Source organism: Cydia fagiglandana, chromosome 20 (assembly GCF_963556715.1).
Source record: "Cydia fagiglandana chromosome 20, ilCydFagi1.1, whole genome shotgun sequence".
Taxonomy (NCBI): Eukaryota; Metazoa; Arthropoda; class Insecta; order Lepidoptera; family Tortricidae; genus Cydia; species Cydia fagiglandana.
In genome coordinates, this window is record NC_085951.1 from 15,418,707 (window position 1) to 15,439,101 (window position 20,395).

General features: G+C 38.2%; 1 protein-coding gene and 1 long non-coding RNA gene across 2 annotated transcripts in view; one reads left to right on the plus strand and one right to left on the minus strand.

The window, feature by feature from the left end:
* LOC134674707 (uncharacterized) overlaps positions 1-20,395 on the minus strand; it is a 444,870-nt gene that overhangs the window by 408,293 nt on the left and 16,182 nt on the right. The gene's annotated exons all lie outside the window — the stretch shown is intronic.
* LOC134674704 (calcium/calmodulin-dependent protein kinase kinase 2) overlaps positions 1-20,395 on the plus strand; it is a 221,984-nt gene that overhangs the window by 196,820 nt on the left and 4,769 nt on the right. The window contains exons 4-6 of the mRNA XM_063532829.1: positions 16,085-16,277; positions 17,552-17,605; positions 17,694-17,864. Of these exons, the coding sequence (XP_063388899.1) occupies positions 16,085-16,277; positions 17,552-17,605; positions 17,694-17,864 (418 nt within the window). The remainder of the gene's footprint in view (positions 1-16,084; positions 16,278-17,551; positions 17,606-17,693; positions 17,865-20,395) is intronic.

Sequence of the window (20,395 nt, forward strand, 5' to 3'; positions counted from 1 at the left end):
AAGGTTGGAGCATATACTGCGTTATAGACTAGTTAGACGCACTTTCAACCATTTTAAAAGTTTGTTTGCGTTTAATACGACGTCCATACAAAATAAGAAGAACGTATAATAGTTATACGTTTCTAAAGACTATTATGGTGACGTAAAAAAGTTAAGTGATACTAGGCTAAAATGGCGTATGCGACATTTAAACAAAAAAAAATATTATACGATTTTTTAGACTAGTATCAGATTTAAAATTTTGCTAAAGATCCTAATCTTAAAGTGCGTATAGCGTCTTTTACGTATTTTTTAGCCTAGTTTTTGGCTTATACGTTATTTTAGGCTAGATATGGTGGATAAGATTTTACGCAAACCTGAGCGTAAAAAAACGTATAGCTGCATATACGTTGTTTTAGCCTGGCTTTGTCAAATAGTCGCTTTTTAGACTAGGAACGAACGAAAATTAGTGCAAATACGGTCTTTTTACGATATTTTTCTCGAAAACTAAGCCACTTATCGGAAAACGGGCCAAAGTGGTCGATGCGTCTCGATCTCTACATTACGAATATCACAAAAAGTCCATTTTGGCAAAATGTCGAAAAACTGCCTTTTAGCTTAGGGCGGCAGATTACTAAGACTCCACTGTCCGTCTGTCTGCCTGTCACCAGGCTATATCTAGTGAACCGTAATAGACAGTTGTAATTTTCACACACGTTGTATTTCGGTTGCCGCTATAACAACAAAACCGGGTTGGTCCCATGGTAAAAGTTGCTCAGTATAACCTCAAAACCTCCCCGGCAACGGGAATGTAGTTATTTTTTAGCCACCCTGTATATAAAAGCCTATATATCTCTTATTAAAGAATGGTAGTATACTTGTCACGTAGTCACATCTGATATAATTAATGCTAACTGTACTTGTACGCTCATCTAAGCAAACATTTATATATAACATTGCCTAAAGCCTCTAAGAAATTAATCCACACGGAGCCCCCGGGGCTCCGAGCGGAGGCAGAATCATGATAATTTCATACTCCAGTACAAGCTTGTACTGTTTGTACGCTAGCGAGGCGGTGGTATATTACTTGTTATATTGGCACGGACGGGTCACAGTCTACAGAGTACTCCTACAGAGTAGTAAAACTGAGATTTATACTACCAGTGAGATACAATTTTATACACCTTTACCTTTAGAGCATTTAATAACTGGAGTAACCTTTAAAAGCTTATACCCCTCTGCCGAAAAACTTGCACAATTGTGCAAATTTTTGTATGGACTGACATGGCTATTAAATAAACGTTTTTTGAGGCATTGCTATATAAACTTTTAAAATGTCCTGCATTTTCTAACGCTCACTACACCACTACTGTTTCTACAACGTTTTTTGCCACACTCACACAACTACAAAGTGATTAAACTACCCACCCGATTTTAAACCTTTTCCCCGTAGTATAACGTCCAAACTGGACTAACAGCCTACCACAGGCATAATTGAAAATGAATTAAAAATTTAACACCAGAGATTAAGCTTTGAGTTTGCAGAGGCGAGCTGTGCAGATAACTTTCGAAATATCGTATGTTGAAAGATGCTTTTATTTTTAATACGACTTTATTGACTAGTGAATAAAGTTTATATTCCAACTGCTATTTAAATTTAGATATGTGTTTGTGAATGTTATTTTTATTATTGAAACGAGGTTATGTTTTTATTATACTTTGCGGCTTACTACACCAAGTGGATTGAGTTGGAAAATAACATTTCTCTTTGAAAGATAATACAATAGTAAAATAGAATTTATAATTAGAATTTAATAATATATTTAAGTGGTTTAATGTTCCTTTGAGTATCACAGTTTATAAAATAAGAAGATATTTTTATTGAAATTGATATCCGTGAATTTTATAAGTTTGTGATTGTTTTAGTTTTGTTAGTAATTGTTATGATAAATATGTACATAAAGCAATTGTAAGCCTCCAATGAAATGCTTTTTATTCAATTATAAATTAATTAACAAATAACGACAGTCGTTAATACTGAATATACGTATTCTTGACAAAATTATCTATTCTACAAAAATGCAAAGAAAAAAAAATTTTTAGAATAGGTACTGACGAAAATATTCATATAACATTTTGTTTTTTGTTAGTCGTAAAACAATGTTATACCAACGTTTATGTGCCCTAGATCTAAACTCAGGGCACCGCACAAAGTTCTGAAAACTCTATAAAGAGTGCAATTTTTGTCGGGATTCCTTGGTTATGCTCCTAGTTCTGAAGTAGTAACAAATGTAACAATCTCGTATGTCTCACGAAGTTCTTTGTGTTGCATTTCTCAAGGCTGGCGTAAACGCGATGGTAGCCCAGTCATGTTACGATATTATCTTATCTTAACTTTATCTCATCTTATATTGCAAAATATTGTCTATTTATTTATTGTATAGAAGAAATTAAACTACATTTTGTTGTCGTTTTAAGGAAACAATATAAAAGATTTTTTCTCATAGTTTAGGTTTAGGTTGCCGCGGTACTGTAGCGCCTCAGCAATGTTTGCTGAGGCTAGAACAGACTGTTTTTTCGCCATCATGAGGAAGCGATGCGCGTCACTCCTCAATCGCAGCCGAAGCAGCACGAACAGCATCCTAAGTACGCTGGCGCAGCGTTGGGACTCGCCCCTGGTCAAGCGGTGTGTACAGCTACACTCACCTGTTGCTGCTCCGCCGCGAAAGCTATGAATGTTTTGTTTTGTTTGTTTGTTTGTTTCGTCTTAATTATAATACTAACTATAGATATAAGTTACTGTAATGACTAACCCTATATATGGACCATATGTTCGAAATAAAAATATTTCATTTCATTTCATTTCATTTCATTTCATTTCATTTCATTTCATTTCATTTCATTATTCATCATTAGACAAAATAGGTATTAGCCTGATTTTTACTCCATTTTAATTCGATTTCGTCGTTTCGATTTCGTCAAACGGTCCACCAGAAGTAACTTTAGGTAAACATTTTCAGATTATAAATAATAAATATTTATTAATTTAACTAGATGATTAAATATGTTATTAAAGTACCTAGTGGCTAAACATGTTTTTTTCATAAAAATCCTACTGCATTTTTTTTTACTGTATGTTTTTTGTTGTATGTGTATACTTTAAGTATATATTTATTTATGTACATACTAGCTGTGCCCGCGGCTCCGCCCGCGTGGAATTCGGTCTGTGTAGTCCAGATAAAATATTTTACAATTAGGTACCACTAAATAAAACTACACTCCAAAATCAATAGTTTTTCGCCCTTATTCAAATTTTACACGTGATTTAAACGACAGAGTAGTAGATGTACATATATCGGACGATACAGTAAGGTATACGCGCGCGAGCGAAAGCGAAACGGCCTGTCTGGCTAGAACGCCACCCACTCACCGTGGTCTTCTTCAGGATCTTCCTGAGGAAGATCACGTGCCCCTTGTAACCTCAATGCGTTGCGAGACTTTCGCGAGTGATTCGATTTTCGGCATGGTACTGCGTATAAAATGCGAGTCCCAAATCGTTTCACTCCGCAAACGACCAGATTAAGATATTTTGATGCCCTAAGCATTTCTAGACCATGGTGCCCCCTCTCCCTAGGGTCATCGAGATTACATTGAAATTTTTCGGTAAGTTGAGTGACGTTCATTGCCGCATTACAGCTGAGAATGGAAATCAGTCACATAATTTTATCACGAAAATTGACAGTGCTGCAGCAGTAACGTTGCAACAGAGTAATGCTGCTGCAGTCGTTATATCTTAGAAAGTAATTGAAAACGCGAGCGTAGCCAGTGCGAAAATTTTTCGATATAAAAACGCAATTTGATAGACAGTTGTAGATTTTTACTTTTAGTAGGTATGGAAATCAGTCACATAATTTTATCACGAAAATTGACAGTGCTGCTGCAGTAACGTTGCAACAGAGTAATGCTGCTGCAGTCGTCATATCTTAGAAAGTAATTGAAAACGCGAGCGAAGCGAGCGCGAAAATTGTTCGTTATAAAAACGCAATTTGATAGACAGTTGTACATTTCTACTTTTAGTATGGGAATCAGTCTCATCATTTTATCACGAAAATTGGAATTGACCAAGTGAATGTGAAGTGTGAGCAAGGCAGAAGGCCCAGCTGCGAAAGAGGAAAGCTTGGATTTGGATCCACGCTCAAGTGTAATTAAGGCAGAACGTGTTGATATGTGTGTTTATTTTACCACTGCGTAACTATGTACACTCATTTTTAGTTTTCTTGATTACTTAATTTTTACTCAGTTCCCCAAAAGATGGCACTGTGCAATGAGGGCAATTAATTTACTGTCGTTTAATTTTGTTGTATTATTATTCAATTATTTTTGTTGATATCCGTAACCCCTCTTCTAAACTTAGAGTTAATTTGGCAAAATCTTTCCTCGGTGGCTTATTCATGTCACAATGTATTAAATTCAGCGCCATCTGTTAGTTTACCAGGGTACTCAATAGTGGTAGCTCATATTTGAAAAAAGTTTGCCCCTCCTTCCTAAGTAGCGCCATAAGATTCAGGGGCAAACTTAAGTCAATCGATTTTTGTGGCTAGCCCCCCTTTTAAGGGTTGAATTTTTATAGCCTATAACCTGGCCGGGAATTTTCTCGACAGATTAGTAAAGTTTTTATCAAAATCCGTTCAGCCGTTTTCACGTGATGCGCGTTCAAATAAACAGACAAACAGATAAACAGATAAACAGACAAACAGACAAAAATTCTAAAAACTTTTGGAACGTGTTCTGTTATCGATTCTAAGTATCCCCAGCCAACTTTTTTTCAAATATCTTCCATGTTGTACAGACTTTCGACCCTCTACAGCTTTATTATATGTATAGATAGATAGAAGATAGACAAACAAATTTTGTTGGGTTCTGTTTCATATACACTAGAACCATAATGCACTATAAAATTTAGCTATCACAAATCACATATTTCTAATCCTCCATACTAGCGATCATTAAATTGAATGGGGTACGGCCAGAGGGGCTACCGCAAAAACCGAAATTCGCAAATTGCGGGGATTTTTCTCTGTCGCTCTAATTACGCCGTCATTGGAGTAAAAGAGAAAGATCCCCGCAATTTGCGAACTTCGATTTTCGCGGATATAGCCCTGCTTTCATTCTTTCTGTGAGTTTCCAAGTCAATTATTTCAATTTGCGTTCAAGTTTGATGTTCCAAGGTTTTTTAAAATAATAGCGTAACTAATTGGTAGCATTTCCATTTGTAAAGTTATGTTTTGCAATTTAACTTCAAAAAGGAAGCTTTCGAGTTGTATTTTTATGTTATTTCTCGGAACTTCTTGATTTTTAACTTGATTTGGATTGTTCAAAAAAGGGTAACTTTTTATTGAAGTTGAGTGCATTAACTTGAATATAAAGAACTTCGTGCCAATATCAAACAATGAATATTATCTGCAACTTACAACTTTAAATCGGACAACTGATCTGAAGAAGCTTTTACAACTCGTTCAAAACTCGTCCGAGTTAAATGGGAATAACACAAAAGTTCGGAAAACTTTGCAATTCGCTGTAGTTTATCATTTAACTGCTCTTTTTGAAACTTGTTCCAATGCAAAATAAGGCACTTTGTTAATGTAAATAAATTTAACTACCTACTCTTTCAAAACAACTTTGGGAACAAATCAAATAATTTATTAAATATTTTAAAATGTATTTTAAGTAATCATAAACTTAAACGCCCACTTCTGTAATGCGCACATGACTTATAAATAATGTTAAATAAATGAAATGAAATGAAATACTCGTAAACAGAAACAGATGATTATTTATACCAATATGATTAAAGATAAAAACCATCCTATGTCCAGCCCCGAGCCTATTGGTATAAAGAAAGTTTGAAGCCCACAAAAGAACACTTTTTACATAATATATACATAATTTTTGTCAATCCTCATCATAACCATGCCACGCAATCGAAACCGCGGGAAGAAGTTAGTAGGAAATAAAAGTACTACAAAGTAAATGAAAGCCCAAAGAATACTAATATTCTTATAATACCTAAAAGCAACAGCGTCAGGTCCTAAATGGGGTGTCGTCCATTATACTTACTTTTTCATTTACTTACTTAATTTCCCATCTAATATTCCGACGTAAAACGGTAGTTTAAGGTCCGACAACGGTACTTACCAACTTAATGTTGCGCAGTCGACGTCAAAGATATGTTTACACCTTTGGACCTTATGCCTTTGTAATAAGGCGAAAAATGTAAACATATCTTTGACGTCGACTGTACAAGACTGAGCATTTATTTGGGAATTGGAACGGGCATGGTACAAACAACAACACTCTGCCACTGCATGTCCATCGGTGGACCTTATGCCCTTTGTAATAAGGTTTACAAACTGTCGGTTAGCGTATGGAACGTCCTACTCACGGCAGTAAAGGATGGCTCACGTTAGACCGAGCCGTATCCGGGCCGGAGCTTCCGGCGCTTACTTTTCTATGACGTGACAGGTGATCACATGATGCTTTCCATAGAAAACGATGCGCCGGAGGCTCCGGCCTAGACAAGGCCCGGTCTAACGTGAGTCATCCTAAGGACGTCTACTATGGAAAGCATCAAGTAATCGCCTGTCACGTTATAGAAAACTAAGCCCCGGAGGCTCCGGCCCGGATACGGCTCGGTCTAACGTACGTCATCCTTTATGTGGCGAACGTGAGTGACAAATGATCTTAGCAGGGAAATTGACAACTACTACAACTACTACTACTTGCCGTATTCGAACTTTAAGATACGTCAATTAATAGATCTCGAAACGATATGGATTAGAAGTGTCAGTGTCAAAAGTGACGTTTTTGTTTGAAGAAACGTCACATTTGACACTGACATATCTAATCCATATCTTTTCTAGATATATTAACTGACTTATCTTAAAGTTGGGATCGGGGCGTACAACATAGCTACTACAGTCACCATTTAAATATAACTTTAAATTATATATCTATATTTTGCGTTTGTTTGAAAACAAAACCCAGTCCAAACTCCATAATTGATTAAGTTTCTAAGTTAATTCCATACCTTAGTAAATAACTAAGTGGTTTCGTTAAAAAGGGTACCGTGATCTAATCGAACTATGAATAAATAATGCCAGTAATTACCTAGGTTCCGTTGTAAATAATATATTGTCTGGTAGGCAACTGGTAGCTTTACATAATGAAATTAGGATGGCTTTTAGGAATACTCTCCTGCAAAAGAAACTGTAAAACCATTCAACTATAGTCCAATACTAAAACTATGGTCAACATAAATATATTGATTTAAACTAACACAATTTTCCTACGTCATTTTTAAAACTAACACCCACTTGAAGGCCGTAAATTAACGTTTAAGTTTTACGCGATTAAGTCCCGTATTAGTTTTATTTTAAAATTATGGTCTATATGGCAAAATCCAAATAAAAATGCTCATCAATGGTATCAATACCAATCTGTCAGTGTCGTAAGTGACATTTCATAAACCAATAAAAGTCACTTCTTCTGTGACTTCTTAAAAACGGTCGAATCGAGCCGTAACTGCCCGATTCGAACATTACGATATGGATTAGATGTGTCAGTGTCATATAAATCCTAAAGGTTCTTTTTATACGGAACGACACATATTTATGAAGTATACCTAGACAGCCAATATGTATGACTAATGTCTGTAGCTGGATCTCTTATTTATACATATAAGAACGACTAGAACCGACATTACATGTTTTAGTTCAAATCGGGCTGTAAGTCCAATGTTTTTACTTTTTCGCCCAATCATGAATTGATTCCAGTCTCAACGCTGTGCTTGTTTCTTCCCTTTATAGTTAGGGAGGCGAGGTAGCTAAATGGCGTAATTCAACGGCGCCGTCGAGACCTATCAAAATCGAAAGATAAAATAATTTCGAAAAGAAAAGCTCGTATGGCAAAAACCATTTTAGCGGTGGGTTTGGCGTGTACGGTTTTTCAAAAATGTTAAAAAAAACAGTTACTTGGGCATTCTCGAGCGCGTCAGATATTCATACTACGTATGCCCCGAGTGCCTCTGATAACAACGGTATACTAATCTGCCGGTTTGCGTGGTGGGGGTAGGCATATAAAATAGTCAAAAATGCAAAAAAAAAATTTACTCGAGCGCGTCAGATTTTCGGAAGGGGTGTTAAGTAGGCCCCAAGGAAGCTTCCTTTAAAAAAACTTACGATTTCGGCGTGACGATAAGTTACGATGAACTTTTGAAAATGCAAAAAAAAAAAGTTTTTTTGAAATACTCGAGCGCGTCAGATTTTCATAGGGGAGGTTTATCTCGGTATCCTGAAAGCATATTTTTTTAATCTGACAAAAATGTTGGTGGGTTCTCTTAATCTGACCGATTTTATGATGCTTCAAGTCAAAAAGTTTTAACTTTGGACAAAAATGTAAAGAGACCTTTTTTGTGTAAAATAAAATTACCTTTTTTGTTTATTTAAACTTTTTTTTTGTAAAATGTATCGTTCGCGACTTATATGCCGCAACGCGTTCTTAGGAAGACGAAATGGCTCCTCCACACTTCCGGTCATGCGGAAACCGGCAGATTTTGTATTTTTAGTAAGTTATAGATTATATTCTTCAAAATAAAAAAAAATAAAATCGCGCTCGAGAATGCCGGATTAACGTTTTTTTTTAACAAGTTCGCGACCCTATAACTCGGCGGCGTCAAGGACTTATCGTCAGATTAGTTAAATTTATTCTTTAAACACTAAAATCAACCCCCAATATCTTAATCTGACGCGCTCGAGTATTTCAGACTATCCATTTTTTTTTACTAATCTGATCGTCTATCCTAGGCGCGCGTCACTACATATAGAGCTAAATACTTTACAAGGTTGTTCTATTAGGTCTAAGGTATCTCTCATATCTTAAACTGCCACGCTCGAGTATTGCCGAAAATTCCCCTATTCGCCTCCCTAACTATTATTGCGTTTAATTTATTTCCTTCGTGAATTAATTCGCTTCGTGCCCCGGACAGGGACAGGCAACAAAAAAAGCGTGACATCGCGGAATCTGCCCGTGAATGGCATTAAGCCTAGTTTCCGTTTTACCCTTTATTTTGTAGCCTTGGATTAATCCATCAAGGGCTTCTTTTTGCCATGCTCCAAAGTTATTTGAAGATTTAATTATTTTATTAGTTTATACACGGTGGCCAAAAAATAAGTGCATTCCCGTTGCCAGGGAGGTGTTGAGATTATAGTTACTGAGCAACTTTTACAATGAGACCAACACCAAAATCGCGAAAAAATTCACCCTCCCATAGAAAATGGACCAGCCAAAATGTATGAAACAGCCAAATTTTTTGCCATGCCGACTCACGCTACACTGCACATTTCTAAAAGGTTATCCTGTCATTTATAGGTAAAAAACTATTTTGTGTATTATTTTCAAAATTTTAGACCCAGTACTCACCTAGTTTCGTTTCGAAGATAAAGGGGGGGGAGGGAGACTAGTCAGACAGACAGACGCACGACTGATCCTATAAAGCAGCGGCCGGCAACCTGCGGCCCGTCGTGGGCCGCATGCGGCTCGTGAATCTGCCACTTCGGCCCGAGTGCCGCCTTGGCTATTTTGTATGTAATAGTGACAAACGACAATGTCTCATAAAGACATAAATATTAACAAAGTACGGCCCGCGTCACCTCCGTTAACTACTATGTGGCCCTTGGCTGCTAAAAGGTTGCTGACCGCTGCTATAAAGGTTCCGTTTTTTTCTTTTGAGATACGGAACCTTAAAAAGTACGTAAGTACAGTGCATGTCTAAACAAAATACAGTATTTTTTTTATAAAGCCTTATTTTATTTTATTTGTATTAATTCCCTTTGTTGCAACACGGCACATCTCAATCGCCTATAAACCGATAATCATGTCCGTATCCAATAAACACCCCGGTCACGACCCGAACGTTCCAACAATTGAAACAAATCGAAGCCATTTGCGACATGAAGCGACGTTAAGGCTGCTCCGGATTCGGTTTAACAAAATTTTCGCTTTTTGTTTCGTCGCGAAACTAAAACTTAGTATAAAGTTTTTTCGATATTCGAGTTAGATGATTTCAATTTACTAGTACAATTATTAGTGACAATCCAGGGTTAAAAAAAGTGGCTGTGACATACGGACGGACAGACAGACAGACATGACGAATCTATAAGGGTTCCGTTTTTTGCCATTTGGCTACGGAACCCTAATAAATCAACCCTTATTTTGGTCCATGGCCAAGTTAACCCACTCCTAGATTACATAATTTTATTTAAACTCCAAAAAAAAACGGCCAATTTATACGTAAGTACATTTTAATATATATGTAAATGATTTAATTTTGTTATTTATCATTCGGGCGTGCGTGCTTATTCATACTGGCGAATGATAACAGATATCAGGCAGACATCATTTCAATGTCAAAATGTTCGAACTGTCCACAAAGGCTGTTACGCCTGTTGGGTCACAAAAAAGTGAACGTCAGACTCAGAAGCTACGAATGGTGGTGCTACGAGAAGCCTACGACGTAGCTGCTACGCTGCTACGATGTTTTACGTAAAAGGTTAATCTTACTTTACTATCTTTTTCAAAGTTATCTTATTACTAAAATACGTTTAAATTTTTGCGATTGAAAGAGTACTTAATGATTTAATTAAAAATATTCAAATATTATTACACGAAATCATGCTCTAATAATTTCAAATAGTATTAGCAATCTTATAAAGGCATTATTTCTTTTCACGGGCTAATATTTTCGAAAGGGAGATCGACTACAATTCAATCTTATTACTTGATACAACACAGGCCGTTTATTCAAATAAATATTATTATCGTTAAAGTAATAAAATAGTTTTCCATCATACTTACAAAAAGTGTATATTTTTAGTACGGTCGACGTCAAAGATATGTTTACATTTTTCATCTTATTACAAAGGAGGAAGGTGCAAAAGTGTAAACATTCGACGACTTCGTCTATTACATTATTATAATTATGACGACCGGTCTGGCCTAGTGGGTAGTGACCCTGCCTATGAAGCCGATGGTCCCGGGTTCGAATCCTGGTAAGGGCATTTATTTGTATGATGATACAGATATTTGTTCCTGAGTCATGGTCGTTTTCTATGTACCTATTTAAGTATTTATATATTATATATATCGTTGTCTGAGTACCCATAACACAAACCTTCTTGAGCTTACCGCGTGGGGCTTAGTCAATTTGTGTAAGAAATGTCCTATAATATATATTTTTTAATATACAACTGTGTACAACTATATATTCGACTATTATATACAACTGTGCTGTGTGCCAAGTTGTATAATTGGCACACAGCACATGTATTTAAAAACTTAGACATTTATTTATTTATTTATTTATTTATTATTAATATCACAAGAACGGTTACAGTAATACTTATACCAATTACACTTGCTACTACTTATACAAGTTATACAATTATATCAATAGAATTAAAAAAAAAACTTAACCACATTATAACATCATTAAAAATTAAGTATACAATTATAACAATAAAATCTCACATTACAAGTTTTCCATTCATCATCTATTCATTCACTCTCACAATACACATATTAACATAGAGTAACTAAATACTCTCTAAATAGAGAAAATACTCTCTGATTAGGATATTTAATTAAATATCCTACTGATTGCGCCAATGCAAAATATAACCAGGCGGCCTAGCCAAGGTGACGATCGCTTGCGCTTCGCCATCGAATCGCTTTGTCTCTCTATCACTCAATATTAGTGTGACAGTGACAGCGACGTTGCTACGGAGCGTAAGGGATAGCCATGTTTTCTACGGGGCAACGGGGCCTTGCCAAGATGACAATAGTACATTGACAAATGCCAAACGGAAAAAAATAAGTTTTTGGCAAAAATTTCATTTATGGTACAAGCTTTTATCGCTGACTGTACTTTTCTTTCCATAGGCAACTAATGCTCATCTAGACAATTCTAAAAACCCCAAACACAATTAGGTTTCGTTGTTTTATCACATAAGTTCCTATGGCCACCTCCGGTCTCCATTATCAGATCATCTCGATGACACCATAATATTGCATTGTCACCCGATTTACGTATGCAAAATTTCAGCTCAATCGGAAACCGGGAAGTGAATCAAATTTATCTTGCAAGATTTGATTACACACAGACAGACAGACAACGGTCATGTGAAAGTAAGTAAAAGCTTGTAAAAACAAATGTTTCGAGGCGACAGATGATATATAAATTCACGTGACTACTTGCAAACATTATTAGGTTAACAATATTGAGAAAAAAATCCATTGTTCGTGACAACCCTCATTCGCTCTATTTGAAAGAAAGAAAAGAAAGAAAATACATTTATTTACGTCAAACCAACAACTTAAATTACAAATTAATATAGAGAGTATATAAGTATATAAGTATTTGCGGCTACCCCTTAGGCATGTCGCTGCCAGAGCTGTTATTGCCATCGCTCACAGACAAAACAACCTCCAGAGTGAGCATAGTCGCGCTACCCCCTCTGCCACGCATACGGTAATTTTACTCTATGTTCGAGTCGAAAGTGTCTTTGTGTGACGTCTGTGTCTTAGAACGGGTCAATCACGGCACGGGACTTCGCTCACCTCGTCCCGCGCACCCCCGCATTTTTGGCATCATCGGTTGCATGAAATAATTGCTCTAAACTCGGTCTAGAGGATTTCTAGTCTATGCCATCGCTTAACTCGTTGTCTCACAGGAGTCACAGACCAGCAGAGTGACCTCCGACTACGCATGATGACTAGATTTTTATGGCATCAAGGTATTCTATTTATAGGCAGGGATCGGAAATTCGGATGCTTTATACCTAATAACTATGTGTATATATATCCTAATTGCCGGTATTCCGAGAAATCCCGGTAAAGTTATTAGTAAAATTAAATTGAGTCCGCCTCCATACTACTCAACAACAACGCGGTGTAGGTACTGAGGCCGAAGTTTAGGTATAAAAGCATTCGAATTTCCGATCCCTATTTATAAGGGACTAAAAATAGGAAAACATGTAATTGTTGTCAGCAGCAGAAGTTGCTAAGCAGGCGAGGTGTTCAAAATGATCCTGACGCGGCTTTATTGTTAAGACCTAAATTGTGTGTGAAGGTAAATTTGAACACCTCACCCGCTTAGCTACTTAGTAGCTGGCTGTACGAGTATCAATATAATGTAGAGGGCAGAATCAATAGGTCATCAATGTCCTATTATTCCAGAAGGGTACAAAGAGTTTTTTGAGTTTGTATTTCAGAAAAGCGAAACAGATAGAGAAATTACTCTTTAATACCCTTTACAATATAAAAGTATGGGGCTTTGAATCATTCATTCATCTCAGCCATAAAACGTCCAGTGCTGAATATAGGCCTCCCCCTTGGACCTCCATTCGTACCGGTTGGAAGCGACCCGCATCCAGCGTCTCCCGGCGGCCTTAACAAGGTCGTCTGTCCATCTTGTGAGTGGACGTCCTACTATACGCTGCGCTTGCTAGTCCGTGGTCTCCACTCGAGCAATTTTCGACCCCATCGGCCATCTTCTATGCGCGCAATGTGGCCTGCCCATTGCCACTTCAGCTTGCTAATCCGGTGGGCTTTGCCGGTGACTTTAGTTCGTCTACGGATCTCCTCATTTCTGATTCTCCGAGAATTGAAACTCCGAGCATTGGGGCTTTGAATGAATGAATGTAAATATTTAATTTCAGGCAACTTTTGGCACATAGATAAATACCTTAAAACTATCACACATATAGTAGGTATTAGGCTTTGAGTAGTGTGGTTTGTGAGGCGGTGGAAAAGCAAGTGTCGGGAGCTGAAGCGTGTGTCGTGAGGGTGCGGGCTGTAATTGGCTAATTAAATATATCACGCGATATTTAGGTGTTAGTATGATTGGGTGCGGCTCGATACATTTCAAATATGTGCTTGTGGAGGGGAAATAATATTGTAATTAAAATAAACATAAAAGTCAGTGTTGCAGCGGCGTGAACATGTACAGTCAGCCAAGAAAGTGGTCTACCACTTTTCGACTCTATCATCTGATTGATACAGTCGAAAAGTGGTAGACCACTTTCTTGGCTGACCATACCTACTCGTATGTATATCTATCATGTACTAACCCCCTTATTCATAAACGCGCTACAAACCTCAATTAGCCAATAATCGTTTGTCCTTATCTGTCATTTTGACTTAAGTATTTAGAAGAAAGGGATAAAACATAATTTAACTAAATCAGGCCCGTAAAGTTTTATAAATAAGGGAGTAAGATGATAGCAACAGAATAAATAATAGTTGTTACATATTATGAGTTTTTGAAGTAAAAACTTATTTAGCGGCGCTGTGCACTTTTTGTGATGAGGAAAAAATGTTAAACTCGCGACAGGTCACGTGACCGTAAGATTCGTAAGACGGACACGTGACCTGATCGAAATACTGTTACAATACCATTGCGTTTTAACTTCTGCCGGCACTCCCGGAGTGCAACCCGTTGTTTTTTTCTGTGAACACTATCAACATTTCATTCCTTTTAGGCATTACAGAAACATTATTCAGCGAGACATTTATATGTTCAGTTTATTGCTTTTAAGTCTTATTTATAGAGTTCCCGTTATAAAATTACTAATATTTATTTTTAACGTGTTATTTTTGAAAGAGGATCTTGGCCTCTTGTGTCAAAGGCCAAGATCCTCTTTGGGTCACTGAGCCAGTGATGTATGTATGTATGTATTTTTGACGTGTTATGTATCTGCATGTACGAAATAAATGATTTTGAATATGAATTTGAATACTGGTCTGCCTGAGCTGGTTCCTAGGTAAGGTGATCAAATTATACATAGGTAGACAGGTAAACTGCTGCGTAAAACGCCTGAAAGGTGGGTTCAATGATAACTACGTATTGATTTAACCAGCCCTAGCAGGGATTTTGTGAATTATTAAGAACAAAACTTTATAAGCATTCACCATCATCATCATTCTCAGCCATAAGACGTCCACTGCTGAACATAGGCCTCCCCCTTGGACCTCCATTCGTACCGGTTGGAAGTGAGCCGCATCCAGCGTCTTCCGGCGGCCTTAACAAGCTCGTCTGTCCATCTTGTGGGTGGACGTCCTACGCTGCGCTTGCTAGTCCGTGGTCTCCACTTGAGCACTTTTCGACCCCGTCGGCCATCTTCTTTGCATGATTGATGATTTTATAAGCATTGTATTCTATAAATTCAGAATGAATAAAAATAGTCTTATATAGTCTAAAAGTGTGAATTTTCAGTGCATCATTGATCATTCTCATGACTTATTCACTCGTGTAATAAACTTATCTGCACCGGTTAATGATCAAGTTTTGAAGTGAAAACTTCTTTAGCAGCGCTGTGCACTTTTTGTGATGGGGAAAAAATGTTAAACTCGCGAGAGCGTAAGACGTATGACGTAAGACGTACTAAGATGCTTTGTAAGACGGACACGTGACTTGATCGAAAAACAGTTTTCACTTCTGCCGGCACTCCCGGAGTGCAACCCGTTGTCTTTTTTTATTAGAGAGAGTCTGAGAGTAAGAAGTTTGCTTAACCACGCATAACATTTTAAACAGCTATTAGAATGCATTACGCAAGAATAAGGAGCCCAATTCAGGTATAACAACCTGTTATGGCTCCTCTACACGATGGGTCAGCGCCGGTCACTCCAAGGGACGCAGCCATGCGGTAGAATGAGATAGCAATATCACTTGCTCCCTCTAACGCATAAATACGTCCTTTGGAGTGGCCAGCGCTAGCCCATCGTCTAGAGGAGCCATTACGGTTTTGAGCTGGTTCCAAACTTCAAACTTCAACTTCAGCATTTATTCAGCAAATAGGTCACAAGGGCACTTTTACACGTCAGGATTGAATTTACATACAAGCAAAACTAAATAACAATACATCACCAATTTTATAAAATCTAGTCGATATTCGTGGTGGCGTGCTCTCCTTTCGCAGGCCAAGATCCTCTATGGATCGCTGAGCCACATTAGTTAGTCAATATTCGTCACCCATTTTTTTCTTGTCTACAGACTATCAACATTCCCGGCTAGCGGCGACCGCCAGAACCTGCTCCGGTCTCACGCGGCAAAAAGCGCAGAGTGCGGGGCGGGGGGGTCTCCGCGCGTGCGGCGCGCTCCAAGGGAGTCTCGCAGGGTTTCCCTTGCACAGGCTCCGGGATATGTCCAGCTCAATCAGTACCGCCTGCTGGAGCCCATTGGACAGGTAAACACTACGCCTATATCTTGCAGACGCAAAGGAAATGGTCCATAGTACTTGAGGGGCTGCCCTAATTTCATAAACTGATGTTAACTTGCGTTAACAGCGCCATCTATCTGATCCTTTATACACCTCTTAGAACCCTAGCTTATCCAAATCGATGTTACATATCTAACAAGGGTACGTAGTAATTGACTAACGGGCGCTGTAATTAATTATAATAAATTTACTACTACTACTACTTAATGGCGCAACGACCCAAAATGAGTCTTGGCCTCCGACACGAGTACACGCCAGTTGTCTCGATCCTGTGCCATCTCCCGCCAGTTATCGGCAGTAATCGGTATAATAATAAATTTAGGATACCTAGTTAATTCGTAATGTAGAGTACATCGATACCACCAATACTCGAATATACGTGTATAATAGTACCAATTTTCGAATATACGCCATAAGAAGTACAAGCTAGTTTTGTCTCCAACTCCCGTCAAGATCCTCCGACCTCCGCCTACGTGCCATCAACTACTGAATCTCGAAGGGTTTCCCTGGCTCAGGCACCAATGTTCAACTTACCTATTGGACAGTTCTTTAATATAAATAACTACCACTAACCATGGTATAATAATATACTCCGCCTGGTACTCTCTTCCCGTCTTTTCTAGGTCACCTAACTGACACAAGCTATATATAGCGGCCATGTTAGTGTGACGTAGGCCTGTGTCACTCTGGAAAGAGAAGACCATGTTTTATTAGACTATGACCACTAACTGATCAGGAGGTCTAGCCAAGATAACAATCGTTGATAGAAATCGTCATCGAAGTTTAAATACTGTCATCCCGTAGGTACATTTTTATTTTTCGTCGAGCTTTTGTCGATGTACCTATGATTATCATCTTTGCTAGGCCCCCGGTAGTAATCTAAGGTAAACGAATTAACAAAACCAGAGACAATAGAAACGAGATTTAATTCGGATTCAATTGAATTAGTAAGAATTAAATCAATTATGCGTTACCGTCCGGATTTGGTTTCCGGGCGGATACGATCTTCAAACCTTCAAGAAAAGAACGTATATGCTCCTATATTGAAGGCCGGCGACGCACTTTCAACTACTGTGGTAGTGCAAGTCTGCAGGTGTCCATGAGCCTCATGATCAAGCAATCATGATTACACCAGGCAATTCGTCTTCTTGTTTGCCTCCTATATAAAAAAAAAGTGTCAATCTTATGTAGATATACTTAATATATATTTACGGATCTCACAAAGTGTGTTGCTTTTACAGGGTTCGTACGGGATCGTGAAGTTGGCTTATAGCGAGGAGGACGACACACACTACGTAAGTACCAGAAGGCACAACCTAAAAGCGTCTTCACACTGTCCGATACGTAGGTTATTCCAATTTAACTTTCACATTTATATTTCAGGCGATGAAAATCCTCTCAAAACGCAAGCTGATGCGGCGCGCGGGCCTCTTCGGGCGCGCGCCGCCACGCCGGCCCGGTCCCGGTCCGCCGCCGGACCCGCTGCAACGAGTGTACAGAGAAATAGCGACGCTTAAGAAGTTGGACCATCCTAATGTTGTGAAATTGGTTGAGGTAAGTTCTAAATACGAATGAGGTAGGTTCATAGTGAGTCTCTCCGGCCGCGCCCTGCAACGTCGCCCCGGACCGGACCCGGCCCGCCGCCGGACCCGAATCAACGAGTGTACCGAGATATAGTTACGTTGAAGAAGCTAGACCACCCTAAATGTGAAATGGTTGAGGAGTAAATGTTTTATTACAAAATTTATTGAAGTGGCAGATTTCAAAATTGACTTCTACAGGCAATAATAAATGCCTAAACAAGTTCTTTTGTAGTAACTTCAACAGCCCCGAATTATTTCTGTTTTATATTTTAAATGACATAGGCTCATTTAATTTGTTTGATAATATAAAACTAAATAAAGCACTTGCCGAAAATACTGATAAATAAACGTAAGACTTAAATATTCCGAAGTAATATCCATAATACAATAACAGCTGAAGAAACAAATGAAAAACAGTTACGAACTTGAGCTTTCATAAAATTCACTTGTTTTGAGAGGATAAAATAAACCCTAAGATTGGCTGAATACGTGACTAAAACATACCTAGTCTAGTAAATAAAGAAGACTGAAAATTTTCATACAACGCAAAGCACGCGAGAATCGTCAATATTGTAGTTGACATATTTTTTAATATTATTATTTGTATGTCTTTTCCACATCTCGGGACCATGGGGTCCCGGACTTTTGGGAGGCGTACGTGGGGCCGAAGCCAACAGCGCAGAGGCCCGACACTTTAACCTAAAAGCAAGGGATTATTATTATTTAAGTTATTTGCGAGAACCGTGACGAGTGGCGGAAGAAGGGGGAGGCCTTTGCCCAGCAGTGGGACACAAATTAGGCTATTGAAAATAAAAAAGTTATTTGCGTCATGAAAACTGCCACGCTACTGCTATTTACCTATAATTTCAAAACCTAAAATTGGATTTGTCTAACCACAGTAAAGAGTCACAAGGGATCATCCATTAATTACGTCACACGATTTTCTAGGTTTTTTGACCCCTCCCCCCTCCTTGTCACACTTGGTCACATTTGGCAAACCCCTCTCCCCCTAGTGTGACGTCACATTTTTTCTACGAAATCGCCAAATCGCCAAAGTATTATTAATATTTTATCAAAATATTTTTGACGATATAAATGTTAGTAATTTTATAACCTATTTAAAACGGCTTAGAAAAGAAAATGAAACGAGTAAAAACGGCTATCGTTTTAAAAACTTGTTATTTAAATGTACAGCGAATAAAATAATTTAAATAAATTTTCGGTTACTGATGAAGTTAGAGTGACGTCACAAAGTTTGTGTCTCCCCCCTCCCCCATGTCACATATGTCACATTTTCTTGACCTCTCCCTCCCCCTAAACGTGTGATGTAATTAATGGATGACCCCCAAAACCGCATTTCAATTTACAATTAAAATAATTCAGGGCCTTAAAAAGGTTTAAAAATAATAACGGAGATAGCGCCATTAAATCAATATAAACCTAAAATGCCTTTATTATGCTTGCGCTGTATTTTTATGCATAAGACAGTGGCCAGGAAGTTAGAATTCATAAAAGCAGTACAAACAGATTTAAACGTATAAAAATGGATAAGTGGAAAAATATACGTGAGGAACACAATGTCGTATGAAAGTTTTACGTCTCGAATATTTACTTGTCTCTGTTAAAAACAACAAACTAGCGTTACTTGGAAAATAAAGTAAAATCTTGGATCATTTTTATGACTAACGTTTGTGGACAAAAGAACCCGAGAGTTCGTTACACCAATATCGGGTATCATTTTGTCTAGGTTTTATCTCGATTTAATACTTTTCTTTTGCGAGAAAAACAAAGTAGGTAAACCTTTGAGGATGACATGTAGGTAGACAGAATTTACCTATCTATCGTGTAGGTTTTCTGGTGCAAAGGCTATCCATAGCCATCTAGCGCGGCAATGCCGCGAGTATTATGGGCACTTTTGCACCGGAAGCGTCTAGGAGCGGCAGCAATGTTTAGTTAGTAACTTGTGTGTGTTTAGTTTGTAAGTAAGACAGAATTGTATAAGAAAGGTGCTATGAAAAATGTATTTCACTAAAACGGAGTAGCTCAATCTAGTCAAAAGTTAAAATATTCAAATATTTATTCTTGGTCATGAGTTACAGAGGTATTATTCTAATTTACAACATAGAGAGTCGTGCAATAGGGACACTTAAAGGCCTGTGCACACCGGCTGCGTGTGCGTGACGTGCATGTGCGCGTCCGGAGTTGTAGTATACAGATCCTTATGAGAGATGGCACACCGCTTGCGTGACGTGTGCGTGTGCGGCTCCAACATTTTAGCGCACGTCACGCACACGCAAGCCGGTGTGGCTCGGCCTTAATCCTAAATGAGATACAATGGTAATGTCTATGACATTTTCTCTAGCGGCGTGTAACCACGCGTGTAATGACTCGGCCGTATTCAACAAGTCCTCGTCAACCTGTTGAGTTCTGACCTGCCGGAACTTTCTTTGCCATAAACTTGGCGGCTATTTTGGAAGTCTAATCGCGAACAATCATGCCCGT